Genomic DNA, 18589 nt, shown 5'->3' with positions numbered 1-18589 from the left:
TTGCTCCTTAGACAAAGCCTGTTTTCTTTCCTCACTCTGCAGGGAATCCACTCAGAGCTGTGCATGGCCCCTGCCTGCTGTGCTCTGTGTGTCAGTGCCTGTGTGGGCAGCAGCAGCTGCTCAGGTGGATGCCTGTGCCACCAAAAACCCTTACTGCCAGGTAACACCAGGCCTAGAGGCTCTCTGCCTCGCTGGGGTGAGCCAGGCTGGGATGCTCCTCTGGAGCTGAGACTGAGAAGGGCCTGAAGGTCTTTGTATCTTCACAATTTTATCACAAAGGTTTCAGGAACAGCAAAACCCGACCCCTAATGTTGCATAGCTCCAGATTTTCTTTGTCCTTGTCCAGCAGTTATTTGACCTGACTATTTCCTGCCTTAGAAAGCCACCCAAGGGAGGTCAGAGAGAGGCTTTTGCCAGGGTTTGAGAGTGGTGTGGCAGGGGAGGCAGGCACACACCAGCTTACCCCATCCCAAGTGGGTCTCTGTGCACCCCTGGCCTTGACTCCTGATGGGCCTGGACCCAGCAGAGCGTGGCTTAATGAGTGATATTGCTACAAAGCACATTAGTCTGCTGAGATTAACACATTAGTCTGTGGTTATTAATTACTAACTACACCTCCTGAGGCAACTGAGTCAGCAGAGAGCATATAATTAAACCCAAGATTGGTTTTGATATATTTTAAGCATTCTTCTAGAATTCTCTGCCCAGAAGAAAGAAAGAGGACAGTGATGATGAAAGGTGGTGAATGGTTCATGTGAACATTGACTCTATTTTAATGGCACTGAGTCCTGCCTGCTACCATCACATTTCAGTGCAGAGCTATTTAGTATGTTGTCAACAGTGGCCTTTTTTTTTTCTTTTTCTTTTCTCTTGCCATGAAAAATCATGATCCCAAAGCATTGTTCAAATGAACATTTTAAGTGAAGAAGGAAACAAAGCCTTAAACATCAGAGGGACAAGGAATATGTGATCAATGTTTGTGGATTGAAGTGCTTCTTCTCTACCTGGCAAAGAATTTGTGCAATTTTATCAAGAAGCCTTCTGTGTGCAGTCCAGGCAGGCATGGAGTTCTTGGGTGAGGTCAGCTGCAGCTGCCTTTTTACTGCTTCTTAATAAATCCCTCATAATTAGATGCTCTTCTGGATAACTTGCAGCTCTAAAGCTCAGAAGAATTTTAATCAGTTCAGCCTCTTTTGGGTGAGGATTACATTAAATGTATCCACACTGACTGGCCATTTGGTGCTGTTATCTGTTTGATCTACAGGATCTCCAGAGGAAACATGGGAACAATCAACCCAGCACACAGCAAGTCAAGGCTGGGAGATTACCCATTTAAGGCTGGACATGCTGACACTGTTCCTGGTATCAGTACAGTATTTATTACATACCTCAGTATCCTCTGGCAATGGCCTTGGCCCTTGTTCAAGGCTGAGTGACACACAGTTACTATGCAGCAAACCCACTGTGGCACTCACATTCTCTGAACAGAGAGAGACAGATAATTCTCTCTCCTGAGTTTTTTCCTGGAGAAGCACAGAGAGAAGAGGAGAAAACAATTCTTATCTCTACTTGCTGCTCCTGTTGTTTTTGCACATGTGGAATGTGTTAGGAAGATTGTTTACCTGAGGGGATTTGGTAATTGGATTCTGGTGATGGTTGTTTATATTAATTAACCAATCACTCAAAGCTGTGTCCTGACTGTTGGGAGACAGTCACAAGTTTTCCTTTAGTATGTATCTTTGTATAGTATAGTATAATGTAATATAGTATAGTTTTAATAAAGCAATTATTCAGCATTCTGAATCAATGGAGTCAGATGCCAATCATTCCCTGCTTTGGGGGCTCCCTGCATTTTACTATAACCCACATTACCAATCTTCATGTTTGGGAACTGTGTGTGATCTGGAAGGTGCTACACAGGAAAGATCTGATGTGCACTGTGCACAGGATTGTCTTTAGTTGCTGTCTTTAGCAGCAACTAAAGACAATCTCCAACATTCATGCCTAATGCTGACCTCAGACCTCTGCCAGCAAAACCAAAGTAAATCCATTGCAGAGCTTTACAGGCACAGAAAGGCTTTCACTCAAGTGCTTAACTTGGATGTCCTGCCTGCCGCCAGGCCTCTCTGCAGTACTGCTGCCCTCACATACCCACCTGCTTCCAGCAAACAGGACACAACTGCATTAACTCTGCCCTTTCCTGCTGGCCCTTTTGCTTGGACGGTGGCTACTGAAGTAGCAAGGTGCCTCCTCATGTCAGCTGCCATCAGACAACACCTATGCTGCTCAGAATACATCCTTGAATTTCCTTCCATCCCTTCTTACAATTCTGCAGCCTTGGTTGGTGTTACAAAGGTATAAATCTCTTCTCACTCAGTGAGATCAAAATTAGGCTATTTGGGGCCAAATAATTTTACCAGCCTAACTTGGCAGGGCTTCATTGCCTTCTGTAAATGAAGATGGCCATTTGCATTTATCCCATCAGATGGGTGGTTAATTGCTTGGCATTCCTTGAAGATATGAACAGACGGCAGCACAACCGATAATTCATCTCAGCTGCCCTCAGGAGAGAAGCAGCAGATTTTTGCATCCACTCCTGTTATGCACTTGGGCAGTGCAGTTTTCCTGAGCTCCTGACAGTGACTGAGGTGGAAGATAGCATTTTTTTTCAGCAAGGAGAGGAGATGACTCCATTGCTGACAGTGTCCAGGCCATGGTGCAGCATCAGGGTACTCTTAGGATACCATCACCTCAAAATCCTCCTCATTTCCCTCTTATCTGGTGGTCTCATTTATGACCACTTCAGTTTCCAGACCAAACCCACACCTGGCCAGTTCATGTCATATTTGTTCTCATGTGACACTGCTCTCTAGTTCCAATCAACCTGATTCCCTTGTGCTCTTCACAAGGGGAACAAGCACAGTTTATTTAATTTCTTCCCATTAAATAAACTCTTCAGTCCTGTCCCTGGCATATGTGCCTTGCTGAGTCCCTTCTCATTTGGCATTCTCTTTGACATGGATGCAAGTCTGATGAAGGTTTGTGTCATTAAGCATTCCTTGGCTTTCACAGGAGATATTCCCAGCTAATTACTCTCACATCCTGCTGCTCTTGTTCCCAACTTATGAGCTTCTAATTTACAGCAGTGATTTTGCCCACAACCCTGCACCAACATCAGTCTCACCAGTTGTCACTGCCAGAAACAGCAGCTTCCCAAAATATGGAACATCTGCCTGTCCTTCACAAGTGCCAGTGCATGCCCCCACTCCTGCTCCATGTCAAGAACTCCCAAAAACACTCAGGGAAAGCACATGCAAGGCCAGCTCCTGAATTCCTCAAGCATTACCTCCTATCTGCTGGTTTGGCCCTGAAGTACAGAGACTGCTTTTTCTTTTCCTTGCTGAGCAGTGCATCACAGAAAGCACAGGACAGCCCAGCACAGCTGCTTTTCACCCTACTGAGGGTTGGGTTTTTTTATTTATTTCATTCCTGTTTACCTTTGAATGTGTTCTTTCTTTTAAAACTTCTTTGCAACCTTGAGTCAAGACACAAAGGTGCCAAATACACTGCTATAAGTTCACTTACACAAGAACACCTGTAACACTGCTTAGAAACCTATAACCTAGATCAAAATATTCACTCCAAGTGTTGTTTAAACTCCTGAAATAAGGTAACTTCAAGTTGAAACCTTGTGTTCACCAATTTTAAAAGCTTATGAAGTAAGAAAATGCTGGAAAGGAAATAAAACTGTTTTGCCTAACAAATCTGTTTGAAGTCACAGAAGCCAGCAGTGATTGACATTGTTATTGAGATTATTTCTTGCAGTATGCACTGCCAAATCTACATTCCACAAGGACTGATATTTTAGGTTAATGCAAAACTGCTTCTTTTGTTTCCCAAACCCAGACATTTCTTCCAACTGCTGATCTTTCTGTGTGTACACAGACTGTTTAGTGATAAAAAAAGGAAAAACAAAAGTATTCTCATGCCCAGGACACAACAGAAAGCAGCCCCACTGTACTCCAGTTCAAAATCCCTCTACTGCACTTCATAGAGACAAATTTTAATAAATTTACATTTATTGAAAATATCACATTAGCTTTTATTTTGCTCATTTGCCCCAGTGCACAATTAAGCTATTTAACACGTAAATGGTAATAACAGAACTGCAAGCAGCTTCATAAAATGAAAGACCAAATACACTTGTAACATGATCAGACTGTTTTTAATCTGGTGGATAAGGAACAGTGGGGTGGAAGGGAAGAATCTGTTTTAGGGTCCAATACACAACCTATCTTGTTGTTTCAACACATACATCTGTTATTAAAAGCCACTGTTGAGCAGCGTAACATGCACCTAAAAATTGACAACGTGGGACATCACCCATTAAATATACTATTTGTAGATGAGAATTGTTAGGGATGGGAAAAGGATTAAAATAAGAAGAAAAGCACCAGGGCTCCACAGCCCTTCTAGAACCAGGTACTTTGCAGGGAGGGTGTAATGCCATTTGTCAGCTCTACTGCGCCATGCTGCGAGGGAGAGCGCTCGGTCCATTTCCCGCATGTTTGCGGCAGAAATGCACTTCTTTGGGAAAGCAACCTCCAGGGCTTGGCAATGTGGGGTACACCTCACACCCCCAGTTTGTTGGCCTGGGTGAGGACAACCTTGAGGACTGGCATGAAAGCAGAGGTCTCGCTGAAGTTGCTGGTGCTGACGATGTGTGTGTGGATGTTCAGTCCCTCCTGGTAGTTGCGGGTCTCGATGCTCTTCACAATGCTGTGCAAGCCACTAATGATGGTCGGAGAGAGCTGCAAGGAAGGCAGGTCAGCACAAAGGAAAGGAAAGGAACCAGGAAAGGAAAGGAAGTTCTGAGTGTGGCACTTGGCTCTCAGGAAGGTGTAGCACTTAGCTCCTTTATTTGGATAGCCATCTTCAGAGCTGCACCACACTGGGAACAGTCATTGAAAAGTCTAACAATAGACTTCAACCAGAATAGAACCTTCTCTGCAGTACTGCTATGCCCTGCAAGCTTTCCCTGCCTGGATGCAATTCCCTGGGGTGGGAGACCTGCTGTGACACACTCCTGGCAGCAGAAAAACCTACTGAGCTTTTTATGCCTTTGGGTACGGTTAATTGCTCAGCAAATGTGGCCTGACAACAAGAGGATTACATCACTCTAATCTTAAGGTACTGAGACATTTAAGCACAGTCCTTTATTCTGCCAAAGCCTCCTGAAAGGCTTTGGAAAAATTACCAGATCTTCAAAAGTACTTGCACATCTCCTTCCAGTGAAGTCACTGAGCCTCCAGAATCAAAGTCCCCTGGGTTCTGTTCTGACCCCAGGCTGTGTGTCTCAGTTCCTGCCTGGAGCAGAGAAGTGGTGCCTGCTGCAGGGAGCTCTGCTCTTTGGCTCAGCACAGCCTCTGCATAGCACCATAAAACTCATGACACAATCCCAAAACAACACTGTAAAGTCTGCATAGGCATGTGGGGCCAGGCACAGTAACTGGCTGATTTCTAAGAAATCCATGCAAACTTCCAATAAATGGATGTGGAGCACACTTCCAAAGAAAAAATGAGCACCTGCTACATACTGCAGAAGTAGTATTGCACCAATGAAATCATTGGTCAGATGTGATTGAGGGATGGGGGAAGTAAAACAGAACTTACTGTCTGTTCCCTAAGTTTGTCATACAGAAACTCCAGGCGTTTATTTGCATCATCCAGTTTCCTCTTGGTTTGCTGCAAGACAAACACATCAAAGGACAGCAATTTTTAGAATACCAGACTAATCTGATATCATGGCAAATAGGTCCATGCAGCACATCAAATTCCTTTCTCAACATTTTGCTAACACATTATTTGGATTCTTTGTTCTGTACTCCCCTGATTTTGCTAGGAAAGACCACATGACTGTAGTTCTCCACATGTGAACTCTTCAGCTGTCTACAGAAAATAGAAAACTGCAGAGGTGCACCCCAAAAGCCACTAGTCATTTGCAAACCCCACTGGCATAGCTGTTAAGAAAAGTGACAGAATTCTGAGTTGCAGCACAATTTTTTTTCCTATGGTTCACTGAAAAAGCATAGTGATAACTAGATAAAATTCTTACTTTTGAATGAAGTATCCAGCAACATCAGTGAGTTTATTGGCACATGCAGATTCTCCAGTTCTAAGTGTGTACAGCTCAGTCATCATTTATGACAAAACCTAATTATATTCTTCCTCATGTGATCAGTAAAGCCAGCAGTTTGTCTGTAAGTTTTTAGTGTCAACAGAAAAACTAATAGCCTACCAGAAAAACTAATAGCCTGACCCAGTCTGTCCTTACAGACACTTCGTGCTTCTATGACTTTTATAAAGTAAACCACCCACTCATGTTCCTGGAATTATTTTGCCACTAAAGGCTTTTAAAACAACCCCAGTACATTTCACCTGGAGCTGCAGCTGCTGGAGAAATGAACTTTTATCCACTTTTTTTTTTAAAAAAAACCAACATCTAAAATTGTAGATTTCACTCCAGAGTAATAAAACAGTAATGAAGCATCAAGGTTACAATTGCAGGAGCAGAAAAAAGCTGCTGGTCAACAGCAGCAGAAATGGCATCAGTGCACAAGAGTAATGGAATTTCCTCCTAAATCAGTCTGTGCATCAATCCATCTGCACTCAGGATAACTGCCATTTTCCCTGGCAAGAGGAAACGTTTCTCTGGATTAAATAACTGCCTGGAGAAAATAAATTCTGTGGGAATGCTCTAGCTCAAGGGTGAAGACCAACTGCTGGCTGCTTGCTGTGCTAGAAATTAGGGAAAGCTGTTCAGATGGCATAAAGGAGAACACAGCACATGGATCTTGGGCCACATGCAGAAACTCCTCAGCAGCAGTTATGTCATCAAGGAACTGAGATATCTAAGGAAAAGTCCCCCAGGAGGAGCAGGTAAGAAACCCCAGTTCTTCTGGACTGCCTAACTCTCAGATGCATGATCACACAAACATTAGTTTCAAAGCCCATGAAAAGGTGCAGATGCTATTTTCATTTTACAGATGGTCAGCTAGGACAGAGAGGAATAAATTGTGTCTAGGAAACAGCAAGACATCTCTCCAGCCAAATCTGGTGTAAGTGCAAACTGCTGTTCTCCTCACTCTTTAGTTCCTATTCCCATTTTCCCCTTCAGAATGCAATAGCTGAGCAGTGCCTGTATTTGCTCTGACAACAACTGATGTGTGCAGTCAGGGTGGTGTCTCTTGTCTCTGTGGGCTGAAACACTTTCACTGCCTAAAAATATCTGGGACTTAACAAGAAGCAAGCAAAATGTGTTGGCAGAGCAGAAAAGCAATCCCCAGGTGCAGATATGAGTGGAATGCTTTTGCCTTCTCTGTCTATCTGGGGGAAGGGGCACTTTGAGGAAGCAAAGGTCAAAGGGAATGCAGAATCCACTATATATACATACCAACACATACACCCATGTATGTAATGCATTCTACAGCCTTTAAATAAAGGATTTTGAGCAATTGAGTGATACTGAACTGACAGGAGCATGAGTCTGTGCTGCTGACCGAGCAAATTCAGCGCACAAAGCTCTCTGCATGCCACCAGCACCACCTTTTAGCACGTGGCAGGCATGAGCTGAACAGTCAGCAGCTGGGCTTTGTGGTGCCATGTAATTTACTGGCCATCAGCAATAAATGAGAAGCTTTGGGAGGGATAGCTCATTTACTGGGTACTGGCTGCCATGGGAAATGTTTCCCTATCCAGCTCCAGGCTGTGTTAAAGCTGTTAGCCTTCCCTTTGAAATGAGCTTGTTAGCAGAAATCACAAGTCACAGAATCACCTACCGGATCGGAGGCAGACAGCAGGCACCTCTGGATGAGAGCTTCAAAAGTAGTCTTCAGGATAAGGTGCTCCTCAGGGATGGGCTTCTTGGTGATCTTCTCTGTTGGCAGTGCCTGCACATGCTGAGCAACAGAGAGCAGGTGAGGCTTTTCCAGGTCACTGTGCCCACATGTGGTTCTCAGCTAAACCGAGTGGCATTATTGCCCAGCTTGGCACAACTCCTATTTCTTCCCTGGGGCTGTGTGGAGGTGACTTTACCAGCACCTGCTGTTGCTCCCTCTGGGAAGCTGTGAAAGTTGCAGAAGGAAGCAGCTTGTTGGCCCACACTGACTATAGGATTAGTGCCATCTAGGTAGAGATTAGAGCAGCAAAATGCCAGCACGGTGTAAAGCCAGTGCCTAGAAACTCACAGCACACTTTGCAGCTACAAGGAAAGCCTGGACAAGAGGATCCTGCCTGGCAGGCTCTACTGCTGGACAACCCAACCCATGCAGTGCTGGGGCTACCTTACCTGGATGGCATTGCCAATGGGGGCCCCCGGGGCCCCCTCCGTGCTGGGTTTGGAGGCAGTGGGTGCCATGGTGGATGGCCCCAGGGGCTGGGCAGCAGGCTGGAAGCCCCCCTGCAGCACCATCTGCCCTGCAGGGAGGTGGGCAGGCTGGAAGCTGGGTGCACTGCTGGGAGGTGCTGGAGCCTGGGGCTGCTGCATCTGGGACTGCGGGTCCGCCAGCGGGTTCATGATGGGGGCGGTGATGGGCACCGGGGGCAGGAAGTTCTCAGGGACCTGGGGAAAAACAGGGCATTCATGTTGGGGGGGCTGCTGCAGGCACTGCACAACACCCAGCTCTCACAGACTTCCCAAAGCACAGTGATTGGGAGCGTGGGATACAGAAATAACAGGGGCAGACAGCCCAGATGTCGCTCTGGCTGACCAAAGCCATCCCTCTGCTGCACAGTGAGTGCCTTGTGCAGCCCAGCCTGCCCCTGGCCACAGGAGCTGAGTGCAGCCACCTCCAACCAGAGCCACTCTCCCTCAAACCACAGCACTATTAGAAGAGAAAACTAACCCACACCTACATCTATTCTTACTATTGGGTCATTATATTTAGACTTTTGTGTCTCACTTTCAAGGGTGTATTTTTGTCCATGCAGTACAGTACGTAGGTCACAGCCAGCAACGTGCCCCAGTAAAGCTTCTGAGAGCCTTCCAAGCTTCTGGCACACAGGTCTGCACTAAGGCAGATTTCAGATTCATCCTTGAGCATCTGCCAGTCTTTACATAGGGGGTTTTCACAAACATTTGGTACAGGGAAGAAAAAACAAAATGAGCTACTGGCCTCTGCTACACATCATGCAGGAATCAAAACAGAAAGGGCTTCCATGGGAATGTGCACATTTCTTCAGGTGTGCATGGAAAAAAAAAAAGGGAAGATTACAGGACCCTGAATGAATGATGCTAGAATTGAGCTAGTGGTTTGGGATAGGAAAAAAAAATTCCCAATCCAGCAACAAAGTCAATTATAAAAGAAATGAATCACAGCAATAAACTTTTGAGTGGTGAATAAGTTGTTAGTTAGGAGGAAAACAGCTGAAAATTCTGGCTTGAAATGCCAGATATTTCTTCTTTTTTATAACAGTCCATGTGGTGAGTCATTTTATAATATCCTAAACCACTCCTTAGACAGTGGACAGAAGGGAAACAAACATAGAAACATGACTGACAGATTTGTTAAAAACCCAAGAGGGAATGCAACAAACACATTCCTCATTTAGAAGGAGCCAACCTGCAAGCCTTGGCTATGGCAGAAATTCTGGCTGTGACACACACTCAACAGAAGTAGCAAAAATCTCGTGTGCACACGGCTGCTTCTTGAGCTCTCTGCTCCAGCAGTTATTCTGGCACTAAGAGTTCTCTATCCAGCCTCCAAAAGCTTCTTCACTTTGAACTGCAGAGACCAAAACCCAAAGGGTAAAGAAGGCTTCTGCCTTTGCCTTCACCCAGACCTTATCTTGGCTGCTCTAATATTTTGTTCTCTCCACACTTTACATACTCCTGACTAACTCTTGCCTCCCAGGGTCAGAGAGTGGTGGATAACACTGACTGCTGTGGAGATACTCCAGCCTGCAGGAGCACCAGGGCTGGATGAAAAGGCTCACTCTGCTCCGTGCCAAGCGTTCCCAGTTATCCTGCCCTGCTGCAATTTAAATCCATTTTGCAAAACTACATTATCTCCATCATGGAAATTGTCTTACTCTCAACAGATCTCTCAGGGTCAGGCCCTTAATCAGGATAAATTGCTTTCAGCTCCAGCAATGTCAATAATCTATAACAATTTGCACAGCCTCCTCATTTTGCCTAAATATCATCTCCTGCAAAACTCTGCTGCTTTACTGCAGATGAAAACATTTGGAAGTATTTGCTCCAAACCACGAACAATGCTGTTATTAACAACCACAACTTCAGCAAAAACCCACCATCTCTTTAGAGGCTTAGACATTTGGAGAGGGATAATGCATATTAGAGAGACATAAAGGCCATTTCTGCTCATGAGATGCAGCTTTTGTTTGCTGCTAAGCCTTCTCTTCCCTTCTCCTGCCAACAGGTTTCCCAGCAGCAGCTTAAACTATTGTTTTTCAAGGGATCAGCACTCAGTTGTGTTGAGGTAGGAGTTGCTAGAGTACCTTCTTCTTCTTGGCAGCTCTGTTGAGGGTGGGAGGGTCATTCCAGCCGTTCTGGGGCCCTGGGACAGAAAGAGGAGACTTTAAGTACCTGGGAAGAGGGCAGTGATGCCTTCTTAAGCTGAGCTGGGCCAGATCCATGCCATGGCCCTGACCTGCCTGTTCTTCTGCCCTTCCCTGAGGGCCAGAACATCTCCTGTGCCAGCCAGAGCCTCCCAACATCCCTGCCATCAGACCCTTTGGGCTCCACTGAGCAAGGTTTGGGAACTTGGCCAACTGTTCCCAAGCTAATAACCTAATAATTAACTTTTTATTCTCTTGCAGAAAAAGAGAGCTTTGAGCAGACATGCCTTTGAAGAGGGCCTACCATGCCCCAAAAAGCTCTGCTACACAGACTGTGTATGTGAAGAGAGCTTATCCATGACATTTGTACATGAAGCTCCCCAGCCACACCACACAAAACACCACACAAAAAGAAAAGGCATCAGAGGCCTTAAGCATTTCAGGCCAGGTTCACCCAGTCACCTTGGAAACACCAAAGAGCCATAAACCCAGCTTTCCCCTGCCAGCTACAGCATGGTTTTGGGTGCTTTGCATCCCCAAATCAGAGCAGAGCTGCTTGAGCAAGGTGGGAAAATCTGGCTTTCTGTACCAGGGGTGATTTGTTTAAAACTGGAAGCACAGAGGATGTGTGAGCAGATTCACTCCCAGGCTGGGGTGCTGCTCTGCACCAACCCTTGTGCTCTCCCAAGAAAGCAAGCCCCCTGCAGCTGTGAGATTTGCACCCCAAAGCTCCCATCAGTGCATGGAAAGAGCTGCCCACCTCCTCATGGAGCACAGGGAATTGGGCCCATGGCATTACACCCAGGCATTATTAACTGCAGTGCCCCAGTAATCAGGATTTATTGCACAAAGCCACAAAAAGCCAACAAAACCAAAGCCCTGCTCAATGGACTTTTTCACCACAGTGTTTTTCACTCAGCAGATGATGAATTTACCTTAGACAGCACAGGTTAACATTACTGCAGAATTTGCTCAATTTATCTGAAATGTCATTTGCTCCCAGGCTTTTGTCAAGCAAGTTCCACATCTAGAGCATGGTAAAGGGGTAAATGAACAACTATTCAAAACCCCTTTCACAGCAGCTTTCTCTTTAACCAAAGGCAATGCCATCTCCTGGCAGCCTCCTCTATTCCTCCTTATCCAGAAAATCCCAGAGTATTTCAGATACAGGGAGTCTAACTGATAGGAATAGGACGTTAAGAAAATCTCCCAGACTGTCACTGCTGTTAATTTCCTGGAATAATTTGCATTTAAAAAGGAAAATATTTAAAAAGAATTTGTTTCTGTGGTTAAAAACTCCGGATATGTTGTTATTGGTTTCAATTAAGGAATTAAAAATCAGTTTGATTAAAGTCTAATTGGCAAACAGCATCACACCTAATGTTCTGTAAAGAACATTCGCATAATTGATGTCCATTCAATTAATTTCATGTAGTGGCTGCAATTATTTTCAGGTTAGGTGGTACCTAGTTCACCTGTGAAGGGAGAGGCCTGGTCTTGAGATGGTAGACTTTCTGCAGACAAAATGCAAAGATAGCTAAAAAAAATACTTTTTTTCAAAAATAATAAAGCAGTTGGCCTTTAATTTTTGACCAGCAATTTAGTTTCACAACATGCATCAGCAGAAAAAACCACCTAACCAAATTACAATGCCAGCTTGGAGACAAGCCATTTGTTCAAACCCCTCCATGAAATTACTTTTGTCCACTTTCCCCCAAAACAAGCCCGTTGCTCTTTCCATGCAGTAAATCAGTGTTTCTAGTTTGTAACAAATGCTGCAGTGTTCTGGCCCTTTTTCTTCCCTCTTCTGATGTTCTCATTTTCTATTCCAGTGCAGCTGACAGCCCATTACTCTTAGCCACAATCTTCTGAACACCATTTTACCATTCCAGAAAGCTTTTCAAGAGATGCTTGAAGTCCCTGACTTTAGGCAACAGGAGAATGCTCACACATCAGCTTTACACTCACACAAACACACACTGCCTGCTCAGACTGAGCAACAAACCCAAATGGCAAATGAAGCCAATAAAGCCCTCACCATTCCAAAGAGGGATAAGATAACTCCTGCCCCCGGGGTTGGCATGCTCATACTTCTGGTAAAAACACTTTGCTTAGCTCAGGGCTGGTCTATTGCATTTTCAAACAAGATTCAAGATGCTGAAAATTAGGACTCCCTTGAAAGTATGTTCTAAGATCTAACACAAAACAAAGTGAAAGGGATTGAATATAAAATTAAATGTGGGCTTTTCTTGCTTACAGAAGCTTCAAGCACAGCTTAACATACTGATGTTATGTGCCTTTGAAAAAAATCCAGAAAATATTTACAGAACTCTTCCTTTTTACATGCATCTTTAAATCCAAGCCAGTTCAAAGGTCAGGTGTGAACTCTTTTCAAGAGTTCAGATTTGAGATATTTTTTTCCTTCCTCCGTTATTCCTGCCTTTAAATGAGTCACAACTGCAAAGTGAAGCATGATGTTCCCAGATAAGATCATCACCATGCACAAAAGCAGGACCAGCATCACTGCACCAGAACACTCAGAGCTACAGGTGATATCTACTTCTGGCTGCAGATCTCAGTGCTTCTACAGGATCTCATGCCAAGGCATCCCCCACTAGGCAGTGCAGCTGCTCACCAATTGTGTTGGTGGTTAAGCATATTAAGCATGTACACTGTCATTGCTGCACTTAGAAAACAAGGTTTTTTATTCTTGTTGGTGTGCTTTCTGAAAGGTGCAATCTAAACCCTGGAAGAGAACAGAGTGTGCTCTTCAGACACATTTCATCTTTTTTTCCATAGTTCTCCAGCTGCAATCATCACTTGTGTGTATGCATGAGCCATTCTGGGCTCAGCACCTCACCATGCCCTCACCATGCAGTCCACCCCTGCATTTCAGCCCAAGGCTGCAGAAATCAGAGAGGATGCCCAAGTTTGGGTTCCTGAAGTTCCGACACTTTGTACTGGCTACCCTGCTCACCATAGCTGCTGAGAAAAACAGAAGCAGCACTGATAGTTCTCAGAAAGTTTGATAAAAAGCCTAATATGAACAATTTTTAACTCTGAAAAGAGCTTAACCCACTCTGAGCATGCCATGTGGGTTATGTCACATCACTGCAAGAAGTGCCTGCCAGTGATGCAAGCTGAGCAGTAAAATGGATAAGAAAGAACAATTTTCTTGTTCCTTGCATTTATCTGGAGGTGCAGAAGCTATGGTGTCTGCCTTATAATGTGCTGCTTGACATCCCATGCCTAGAACCCTATCCAACACTTCTCCCTCCTTCCAATTTAATAATTCCTCTGGTTTAGAGATCCAAGTTTGACACGCCCTGTAACGTGGGGCCAGGAGAGATCACACTACAGCACCTCCAAAAGCAGAAAGGACACCAGTCTGGCTGTATGGTGGATGGAAAAGGAATTTTCTCCCTTTGTGATTCTGGCAGTCCTACACCAGTCCTATCTTTTGGCATAGCAAAAGACCACTTTTCCCCCAAACACAAGGGAGTATTGTGAGCTGCCAGCCTCAAGGACAGGAACAGGAGCACCTACTCAAAGGATTCATGCTGCCAAAGGCAAAATGCTTTTTTTGCACTGCATCACCCCTAAGAGACTTTTAAAATAAGAGAGGGAATGACAGTGGGCACACTAGTGTCTGTCAGGCAAAACAGACATGCCCAAAACATCCCTCAAATCTTGCCCAGTATTCCCTGTACCCTCTGCTTCCCAGATCTGCTCCTTGACTCTTCAGCTGGACCAGCTGGATGTGAAGGGTGCTCATGAGCAGGTTTAGAAAAGGACTGCTGATTCTTCCTGCACTGTCTGACATGCAAAGCTGCTGTTTCACAGGCTGCTAAGGGAAGGTTTGTCATGGCAGGCAAGGCCACTGTCCCACAGCAGTGACACCCAGGCAGTCACAAGCAGATATGGAGCCCCACCTCAGCCAGTGCTCTCTCACCAAGCATGCTCCAACATGCTCCTAAGTCAGCCACACACACATGCTTTTAATCCACATTCAGGGAAGAGACGTGTAAAAGCATTTCTAAATCACTTCTGATTCTCTTTTAAGGCATTCATAACCTCAGTAAATCCCAGCACAATTACAGGTTAGGGACAAAATAATGAAAGAGAGCTGATGCTATGGGAAATACTGTTTGAATTAAATATGCTGCCAATCCAGGCTTAACAGGCTGTCAAGAGCCAGGGACATGGGCAAATCACATCTGCAAAATCATTCAGTGAGGAGAATTGGGATCATCCTGTCTGCAGCGATTAGGAAAACTTGTTCATTTTTGTACTTTGCTCTCCAGTCACAGTGCAGGCTCTGACACCAATGTTAAAACTGAGCCATGGTCCTTCATGATCCATCAGAGCATACAACATAAGAAGCCTGTGGTAGCATCCTGTCTTGGGCAAGACAAAAGCTCTGTGACAGTGGCAAGGTCAACAGAGCCCTATCACAGATGCACAGGAGTGATGTCGTGGTTTAGAAATGCTTTGAACTGACCTCTAAGCAAAAGCAAACTTTTTACAAAGCATTCACAAGGCAAGAAGTGCACATTTAACTGAGTGGGTGAAGAGCAAACCCCTCCCTCCTCCCTGCCTGCCCCCCTGTCCAAGCGCAGACCTGTTCTCTGGGATGCAGGAAGGTCACTGGTTGCAGGCAGAGTACCTGTTGGTCCAGTAGGTAATGCATAAGCCACAGAAGTTGCTGGAAGTCCTGGCCTGCCATGCTGAAAGGACGTGCCAGAAGGAGGAACAGGGAAGGAAGAGATGGGATTCAGGCTGGTTGGGGAGGGCTGAGGCTGCCCGGGGTACAGCGGGGAGGGCATGGAGTGGGCAGGGGCAGAGGGCAGGTAGGAAGGGGTGGTGTTAGGGGCAGGGCTGGGGTAAGAGGCTGAAGCAGGGGCAGCAACAGGCTGCTGAGGCTGATAGAGAGCTGGTCCCCCAGTTCCAGAGTACTGCTGTGTGGCCTGATATGCTACAAACAGGGAGAAAAAACAGTCAGTGAGTTCACAACAGAGCAGCAGGTTTCATCTGCCTCTGCTTCCTTCTTCACTTGACTCTCCTCTCTTCATGCCCCTACACCCCAAAACCACTTACCTGCCCAGCCAAATCCTGGCTCCCACAACTCTGGCTGCCTAAATCCCCATCCTGCCACTGGGAGGCACAGAGAGGATGGCTTGGCTCAAAGTACTGCTGCTCTCCCACACACACCCTCCAGCCCAGAGCCACCATGATGCCTGGGGTGGGGCTGGACACATGGACACTGCTGTCTTCTGGACCACTGCAATCCTCACAGGGGCTCTCAGAGAAAGGAAAGCCCCGTCCCAGGTGTTCACAAAGGGAAAACTTAGGCCAAGGAAATGAATAAAGACTCTGGAATGAATGTAAGCTCACAGCCTTTCACTGTGGGTGCTGCAGCCTGATTTCACTGCCTCTGCCCATCTATGGCCATTTTTCCTCCCTCATGCCAGTACTTTCAGTCCCTGCTTTGGGTGAGCCAGGGCTCTGCCCCCTTCTTCACTTACCTCTACTACTGCCCTCATTTCCTCATCCCCTCTCCCATTGCCATGGAGCCCCAATGAGGAATGAGATGAGCTGTGTCTCTTTTTGCCAGGCCTGTGCTGCTTTGCCAGGACTCAGACTTTGGGGTCTCTGACCCCAGCACAACCTTGGGCCAGGCCAGCTGGGCAGTGAGCCTGAGAGCTGTGGGCAGGCACCTCAGCAAGGATGAATGTTTGACAGAGGGTGTCTGATGCCTGCACCCCACCAAGAAATGACAACCCTCAGATGTCACCTCACCTTTCTCCCCACCCTGCAAGAACTGTGGGCCTGGCTTGGTCTGAACACTGCCACCCACAAGGAGGGGACTCAGGGTTATCCCTGAGTTAGGGCTGGCCCAGTTGGGTGGGAGGGACAGGGGGAGGCTGCTGTTACTCACTCTGTGGGTATGCTGGCCGCGTTCCTGCTTGCGAGTACATGCTGTAGTTGGAAGATGTGGCTTGCTGTGGTGGCATGCTGGGGCCAACAGCACCTGGCATAATAAACCCTGGAGGAGGTGGGTTGTCTCCCTGTCAAAAAAATAAATTACAGGAAAAATGGGAGAGACAGGATTTCATTAGTAATGGTAATGCAGTGCTGAAGCAGAACTGCAGCAAAAGGATAAGTTCACGTTTCAAGGCCTGAAACCATATTCCCTGGAAGAAGGGAATCAACAGCACAGGGGCAAATGCCTCCAACCACCCCAGTGCCTCAGGGTGCCCAGCACAGCACTGAAAGCACAGCTGGATGTGCAGTGACTTCAGCAGCAAGCAGAGCAGCACACACCTGCCTGCATAAGGAAGAGCTCCCTGCTATCTTTCAACTCAACTTAAATGGTAACTCTGCAGCTTCTGATCTCCATGGAAAAGGGGGAAAGGACAAATCCTACTTCAGATATTCCACTGTGGGGAAGGGCTGGGGAGACTCAGGTCACACTGAGCTCCCACTCAAGACTTTCCAGTGCCACTCCTCTGGGCATTGGTGAAAAAGAAGTAAGGGGATGCAGAGGAGTAAAACCAGAGCACACATGGGAGCTGCTCCGTCCATCTATCTGCACAGACTGTGCCAAGAATACAGATTACACCAGGGGACACACTGGGGTGGAGCAGAGGCTCAGGGAGGAATAATGAAGGTTATACCTGTGTGTCAGAGGGACAGCCTGCAGGAGGATGGCTGGGAAGGGCAGTAGGAGTTTTGTTACTCCAGGTAGTGACAGTAGGGGCAATTCTAACCTGAATCGAACAAAGAAATACCAATCATGGAAAACAAAACAATAAAAAAGTCTAAAGGGTTTCACAAATCAAGATGCAAAGAAGTGAACGCAAGAAGGTTTGCATGCTGGCACTTGTAACAGCCATAAAATCTCAGAGGAAGAAGGGAATTGCATTCAAGGCAGACAAAAATCACTGGAGCCAAAGTGAATTGCAGAGTGAGGACGAAGCACAGTGTTGCAGCTGCAATAGGCTGTGGAGCAAGTGCAGTGTTATGTGTGCCAATCAGCCAGGTCTCCATCTTTCATCACATTTTCCTACTGCAGAAGCCCCCCCCACTGGTCCATGACAGTGAGCATCACTAACCACAGCTGCAAGCCCCAGGTTCCATGTTAAATTCAAACATATGCCTCACACAGAAGGAGTCTGTTCAAATTGAGCTTCAGATGAATTTAAAAAGGTTAAAATATAGTTTTGAAAGGTTAAAAACTGATATTCAGCTCTTGCACATGCACAAATACACATCTTAATGGTAATTGCTTCCCAGCCAGTCTCCCGTAGCTCCTTTCCTCCATCTTCCTTCTTTGCCACTCCAAACGGCTTCAAGTCCATACAACCACTCCTACCTTTCTGATGGGACAGAAATCAAGAACTTCCTGGGCCTGGCACACTCCTGAGCAAGGAGTGGGCAACAAAGGACACATGGCTGGGCTTCAAGGATGTAAGCAGAGGGAAAGCTGTGACCCTGCAGCCCTGGCTGGCTCAAGTCTCTGTGTGTCTAACCCCACACAGTGCTAAGCTGATGGTGCAGTCAGCTGCACAACAGCCACTGCTAATGCCTGCATCACTCATCACCAGAGAATCTCAAAGACTTTTCACCCCCTTTCACGCCTGGTTTATTCAGATGAAAAAGAGAGTTCAACAAAACTGTGCTGAAAGGAATCCAAGTGTTAAGAACAAGTTCCTATTTGGGACAGCAGTCAAACTAAGGCTGCCTCAAGCCTGAACAAGTCCTGCATACACACCTTCTTAAAAGAAGTCAAACCAAGCAAGTATCCTAACACTCAAACATGTCATTTCTCTCCATTCTGGTTCATCAGCTGGGAACCTTTCTGACTGACACCTGTCCCCTTCAAGCCCTTCCTGCTGAGGATGAACTCCCTGAAAAGCCAGCAAGACAGGGGGCTGTAACTCCCAGTGAACTCATGGGGTTCTGATACACCCAGCCTTTAATAAATGAGCAGGCCTTGATGAAATAATTG

At 46.1% G+C, this 18589-nt stretch overlaps 1 protein-coding gene across 3 annotated transcripts in view; it reads right to left on the bottom strand.

The window, feature by feature from the left end:
- Positions 1-4203: 4203 nt before the first annotated feature.
- Positions 4204-18589, bottom strand: part of SEC31A (SEC31 homolog A, COPII coat complex component) — a 40607-nt gene continuing 26221 nt past the window's right edge. The window contains exons 22-29 of one of the 3 annotated variants that reach the window (XM_054514595.1): positions 16517-16646; positions 15200-15553; positions 12045-12092; positions 10519-10577; positions 8348-8620; positions 7839-7958; positions 5674-5745; positions 4204-4811 (exon numbers count right to left, since the gene is read on the bottom strand). In XM_054514595.1, the coding sequence (XP_054370570.1) occupies positions 4632-4811; positions 5674-5745; positions 7839-7958; positions 8348-8620; positions 10519-10577; positions 12045-12092; positions 15200-15553; positions 16517-16646 (1236 nt within the window). In that variant the 3' untranslated portion in view covers positions 4204-4631. The remainder of the gene's footprint in view (positions 4812-5673; positions 5746-7838; positions 7959-8347; positions 8621-10518; positions 10578-12044; positions 12093-15199; positions 15554-16516; positions 16647-18589) is intronic. The other 2 variants (XM_036382029.2, XM_036382031.2) reach the window with 2 other exon arrangements.

The sequence above is a fragment of the Molothrus ater genome, chromosome 4, assembly GCF_012460135.2.
Source record: "Molothrus ater isolate BHLD 08-10-18 breed brown headed cowbird chromosome 4, BPBGC_Mater_1.1, whole genome shotgun sequence".
NCBI classification, from domain to species: Eukaryota; Metazoa; Chordata; class Aves; order Passeriformes; family Icteridae; genus Molothrus; species Molothrus ater.
Note: the sequence above shows the minus strand (reverse complement) of the source record. Positions and strands in the feature narration are given on the sequence as shown.